Raw genomic sequence first — 6,592 nt, forward strand, 5'->3', positions numbered from 1 at the left:
ATTCTCTTATTATAAAGACTATCTTTCCCTCATCACTTTCTAAAACTTCCTCAGAGAAACTTGGTGATAAAGGCTTAAAGAAATTTTTTAAATAGATCATAAGGTACAGAGAGGTTTTTATTTTCCTCCTAATTTATATGCATGCATGATTCTAAAAGCAACCCCAATAAAATGGCATAACAGATCACATGCAGACCCAATTGTAAATATACAAAGACAAAGAAACAGATAGATATGAGAAACCCAATATTTCTTTGCTCCTGAGGCTATTGTAACCAGCCTTAATTACCTCTTCCATTAAAAGAAATCACATTACTCTATAATTTATCATTTTCCTGAAGACTTTGGTGACTAGACAACAAGGTTATAACATACCACTAAGCTCCAAGTCCAATTTGAAGCAAGAAAAGAACTAAGAACAAGACACATTCCTAGGCTAAAATATATTATTTTTTCACCCTATCACCCCCCAACAAAAAAAAATTAGAGAGAATCACACAAAAGCAATTCAAAGTATACATGGATAGGAAAACAAAACTTCCTCTTGCTTCAGAACTTCAGAGAATGTCAAATGGCAAGCTCTTCCTCTACCATAAAAAAATAAATCAAAGATCTTCATTGAAGACTAAGAACGCATTTCATGTCACACTGAATAGCTTTCAATCCTGGGAGGAGAAAACTTTGAAGGATGAATTATGTTCAAAACATGGTTTTAAAAATGTACAGTTTTAAATATTGCCAATTATTTACAAATTTAAAACTTGTATCCTTCTAATACAAACTAGGACATGAACAACAAACACAAAAGAGCACATACAAAATTCTTCACTCAACCTCTTTTTCCTGCAGAAAAAAATTGACTGTTGGGAATCTGGAGAGAACCAATCCGTAGCCAAAAGACCCTAACAGAAACTGTCCATTTGTGCAAAATTATAATACTTGAACCCTATAAAATAGTGGAGGTCTTGATAAAGATCTGGACTGTAGCACTTCTTTCCCTCTCTGACCTCTACCTTGATCTATCACTTTTTCAACTTCACAAAAAGAAACCCTGAAGCAAATTCCTGAGCAAAATAATATTTCTTACACAGCCATGCTCTGTGAAAATAAATGGGTCAGAGGCTGGACCACATTTATGTCAAAGACCCAACAAAACAACAATTCTCTTGTTTATGTTACATTTATGTTACATATGTTCCATATGTTTATGTTATGTATACTTCTCCACTGCAGAGGAAAATGGCATTCCAGTATCTTTGCCAAAAAAATCCAATGAATTGTATGGTACATGGAGTCACAAAGAGATGGACACAGCTAAATGATTCAACAAGCATCTATGCAATACAAAATCTACCTCGTTGTGTGTTTGACACAAAAGTCTATTTCTTATAGTAAAATGAGATCTCACTCTTTTTTAATGTTCCAATGTTCACTCTTCACTGTGAATACCCCATATTTTGAATCAATGATTCCTCATCTCTGAATGGCTCTAAGAAAATAATCATTTTTAATTCATAGCTCTAAGGTTTTCAGAACTTTTTGTTGTTCTGATTCTCAAAATCAATGTGTTGGGCACCATCAAAATGGTTAAGTTATCAGAAAAATATGAAGTTTTATTCATGGAAATATATACTTAGTTTGACAACCAAAGGACCACTGAGCTTTTCCTTCTATATGACTTGTAACTAAAACCTATGTGTTAACTGTCTCACTTTTATGCTTCTATCTCCAGCCCTCACAACCTAAGTACTTTTTCTTTCACTGATGTATATGTTATCTCATTGATCCTTACAATAACTCTATAAAGTAGATGGAATTATTATCCTGAGATTCTGAGAGTTTAAATAACTAGCACAACATCATATAGATAGTAAGCATCAGAAGCAGGATTTGAATTCACTTCTTCCTGATCTCAAGTTCAACACTCTTTTGGGGGCCATGATGCTTCTCCTTCTGAATAGCTGGCATGGAAACCTAATTTCTGTGTGGAACTGCAGCCTTTGGATATCAAATAATAAATAGTTTCTTCCCTGTGACTCTGTCCCCTCCCTTCTCTGTCACACTGCACTAATTTGCATCTCAGTAGAGAGTAGCTCAGTCTTTTCTCTGATCAATTGAATGTAGGGTCTGGACTCCAGAAACACCTGTAGATCTTCTTAACCTGGATAAATCAGAATTATTATGTAATGCTGGTCACAAGGACTTCTGGACTCTTTCTGGCCAGTGACAGAAGAACTCCAAAAGCTGAAAAGGGAAAATCACCACCACAGTAGAACAGTTGGTATTTCTGTCTTTCTGACAGTATCCAGAGAAGATATAGAAAAGGAAGGAAAAGCAGAGTGAAGGTTTTCCATCCATCTGCTAACATGCCGAGTTTAGGTGAACTTGTAGCCTTTGTTGTGACCTCCATTATGTTCTTTCTGGGTGCTTGGATAAATGGCTTCATCGTGTTGCTGCACTGTATCAATTGGGTCAGAAATAGGAAAATTTCTTTTTCTGACTTCATCATTCTGAATCTGGCTCTCTCCAGAATCATCCTGCAAGGGTTACCAATGGTAGATATTGTGTTAAAGATATTTTATCCCCATTTACATCACATAAATTTGTATGTGAAAATTCTCGATATTTTCTGGTGGTTTACCAACAACTTAAGCATCTGCCTGACGACCTGCCTCAGTGTCCTCTACTGCCTGAAGATTGCCAACTTCTCCAACCAGGCCTTCCTCTGGCTCAAGAGGAGGGTTTCTCATGTGATTGTCTGGATTCTTGTGGGATCTGTGTTCTATTCCTTCACTATATTGGCACTGATTCTAAAATACCATGTTTATTCTGCCATGAGTCAATTGAAATTCTCAGAAAACTATACTGAAGAAGTCAAAAGAATAAAAACTCATTATTATTTCTTGCATTTTCTTGGTACTCTCTGGTCACTCATTCCACTCTCCTTGTCCCTGACCTCATCTGTCCTGCTCATTCTCTCCCTGGTGAGACATACCAGGCACATGAAACATCATTCCATTGGCATGAGGGATCTGAGCACCATGGCCCATGTGAGAGCTACCAAAGTCATCCTTTCTTCTTTCATACTCTTCATTGGATACCTCCTAGTCTTCTTTCTTGCTATGTCTACTTATTTCTTTCTAGCCACTAAGATGTCAGAGATGATTACCTTACTGATTTTCACAATTTATCCCTCAATCCAAACCTTCACTCTAATCCTGGAAAATCAGAAGCTGAAGCAGGCATTCCTCAGGATATTCCAGGTCAAAAAGTGGAGGCTAAAATGTTAGACATTGGGAACTTTCATCCAAGTCTTGAGAAAAAGTTCACTAACTTTCAAACTCTCTCAGGAATGGGTTCTTTTATTATTTTTTTCCATCTTTTGTACTCCATAACATTACTTTTTCCCTGATAAAAATTAAAGAGGTAATATGATATAATGGAAAGAGCCTCAGAATTGAATCCAAAGAATTGGATTACCCTCTCTCCTTATCTTTGAGAACTTATACATGTTATTTTATACTCCTCAGCCTTTGTTCCATCAGCTACAAAAAAGATAATCTTTGATGATAGGATCATTGAATTCATTGAAGTTTTAAAATACAATTATTATAACCTCTTAAGACACAGATAAGGATTCAATCTCTTTCCATCTCTCTCTCCTCCAGTGAATCTCACCCTCAATGAAGTCCAAATTTATCATTGATTCTATATGGAACTCAGTGTGCATGAAAATAAAAATTCCCATATTCTGGAAGAAGTCCTTGATAGCAACAAAATTTATCATTCTGTACATTGTCTTTAGTCACATGTGAATAAAATTATAATTTAATGAAAACCATTGTAATATGATCATGTTGGGAATATTTACATATGTAGGACATAGTTCTGACTAGGCTAAGAAATGGTTGATAGAACGATATCTCAAAAATATTTTTTTTTCAAAAAACCCTTAACTTTTGAGAAAACTTCTAACTTTTTGAGGAAAAAAAAGCCCTTAACTTTTATTTTTATAAACAAAACAAAGTATAGCTTCCAAGGTAGAAAAGTGGTTAGAAGAACCCAATAGAGGTCAAATGACTTGCCCAGAGTCACAGAGCTAGGTAAGCATTGGCTGTGGCCAGATTTAAACCCAGGAAATCCTGTCTCTAAGGTTGGCTTGCAAGGAAAATGGGAGTTAAGTCATTTCAGTGACTTGTTTAAGATTTCATAGTCTTTAATCATTGAGAGAAGCATTTAAAATCAGTCCTCTGTCAATGGAGCCATGGACTATGAAGACCCTTTCTTCTGTGCCTCACTGAACTCGGTCACCCACTTTCATTATACTATAGTCAATCCATAGGGCTATTATGTTTGTTTTATGAATTGATAAAACCATATCAATTACTAGAGATGACATTTATAGTTAATAGAGATTATTGACAGATAGAGGAGAATTACATAGTTACCCAATAATTACCCAAGTGCTAATGCAAAGTAAAATGAGAAATAATAGGATGCTTCCTCTGTTAATTCCTGGATGGACAGATGGAGAGATAGTCTCAACAATAATCAGAAAGATATAAATTATTTTGCCAGTATCCAGCTTTCCTGTTCTCCTTTTTCCTTCCTTTCCTTTGCATTTACTTGCAAAAATAGATTTCTAGAAGGAAGATGAATTCTGATAGGTGAGTTTGTAAACAATCCTCCAACACAAAGCAATCCCTGATCTAGTACTAGTTCAAGTGGCATATTCTAATTCTCAAATTCTATTATCCCCTAGTACCATAGGTACCTAGATAAACAGATAAATTACCTACTGGCTGAGAAAGGACATGAAGATTCACCCACTGGGAACAGAAGAGAGTCATGCCTGAGAGCCAAGCTATGCAAAGAAGGTCACAGTAGAAAGCAAGCCAGCAATGATATCAGTTGAGAGAATTTGGTGTCTCATCTAAGACTCAGATATAAAAAAGAATCATCACAATAGGATTTGAATATTTAGTGTGGAATTTTGTGGAATGTAGTATCACCATTATGTTTATTGATATTTCTTTGCTTCTTCTTGTTTTAATAAAAAAAATTCACAGTACCAGATCTTAAAACTGTAGTAAAGCAGTGGTCATCAAAATAATCTGGTATTAAAAGATAGAAGGGTGGATCAATGGAATAGACTGGTGGTAAATAACCTCATTAATCTTGTGTTTGATAAACCCAAAGATACCAGCTTTCAGCATAAGAACCTACAATTTGACAAAAACTGCTAGGAAAATAAAAAAACAGTATGGCAAAAATTAGGCTTAGATCAATATCTTATACTCTATACCATCAAGTTCAAATGGGTTTATGATTTAAATATAAAGAATGATATTATAAATAAATTAGGTGAACATGAAATAGTATACTTGTCAGATCTATGGAGAAGGAAAGAATTTAAGATCAAGCAAGAGATAGAGAATATTACAAGATATAAAATGAATAATTCTGATCATGTTAAATTTAAAAAGTTTTGTACAAACAAAACCATTGCTACCAAAATTAGAAGGGAAACAAACTGGAGAAAATATTTATAACAAAATTCTCTGACAAAAGTCTAATTTCTCAAAAATACAAAGAATTAAGTCAAATTTATAAGAAATCAAATCATTCCCCATTTAACAAATGGTCAAGGGATATGAATAGAGAGTTTTCAGATGAAGAAATCAAAGCTATCAATAATCATATGAAAAAATGTTCTAAGTTCCTCCTGATTAGAGAAATGCAAATCAAAACAACCCTGAGGTACCACCTGACACCTAGCAGAGTGGCCAATATGACAGTAAAGGTAAATAAATGTTGGATGGGATATAGTAAACTTGGAACATCAATGCATTGCTGATAGAGTTGTGAATTGATCCAACCATTCTGGAAGGCAATTTGGAATTATGTCCAAAGAGCTTTAAAAGAATACTTGTCCTTTTATCCAGCAATACCTCTACTGGGTTTGCATTCCAAAGATATAAAAAAAAATGGGAAAGGTTCTATTTGTACAAAAATATTTATAGCTGCCCTTTTTGTGGTGTCTAAAAATTAGAAAATGAGTGGATGTCCCTTGACTGGGGAATAGCTGAACAAATGGTGGTATATGATTGTGATTGTGCTATAAGGAATGATAAACTGCTTGATTTCTATAAGAACTGGAAAGACTTACATGAACTGATGCAGAGTGAAATAAGCAGAACTCAGTAATTAAAACACTGTGGGGAAAATAAATTTTTTTTTAAGATTTAAATATTTTATTTTTTTTAGAAAAATTTTCCATGGTTACATGACTCATGTTTTTACTTTCCCCTTCACCCCCCTTCACCCCCCTCCACATCCAACACACATTTCCACTGGTTTTAACATGTGTCATCAATCAAGACTTATTTACATATTATTGATAGTTGCATTGGTGTGGTCGTTTTGTGTCTACAACCTCAATCATGTCCTCATCAACCCATATGTTCAAGTGGTTGTTTTTCTTCTGTGTTTCCATTCCTACAGTTCTTTCTCTGAATGCGGGTAGCGTTCTTAACCATAAGTCCCTCAGAATTGTCCTGGGTCATTGGGAAGATCAAATGTAATGGACTTC

The 6,592-nt window shown here is 34.8% G+C and overlaps 1 protein-coding gene across 1 annotated transcript; it reads left to right on the top strand.

Moving 5' to 3' along the window:
* The first annotated feature begins 2,366 nt into the window (after window positions 1–2,366).
* Window positions 2,367–3,290, top strand: LOC123250762 (taste receptor type 2 member 3-like). Its single transcript, XM_044679997.1, has one exon. The coding sequence runs from the start codon at window positions 2,367–2,369 to the stop codon at window positions 3,288–3,290; it is 924 nt and encodes a 307-aa protein (XP_044535932.1).
* Window positions 3,291–6,592: the final 3,302 nt, after the last annotated feature.

This window comes from Gracilinanus agilis, chromosome 5 (genome assembly GCF_016433145.1).
Source record: "Gracilinanus agilis isolate LMUSP501 chromosome 5, AgileGrace, whole genome shotgun sequence".
NCBI lineage: Eukaryota > Metazoa > Chordata > Mammalia > Didelphimorphia > Didelphidae > Gracilinanus > Gracilinanus agilis.

Bases quoted from the DNA above. Each gene is read 5' to 3' on its own strand.
- LOC123250762 (XM_044679997.1), top strand. From the start codon at position 2,367: ATGCCGAGTTTAGGTGAACTTGTAGCCTTTGTTGTGACCTCCATTATG.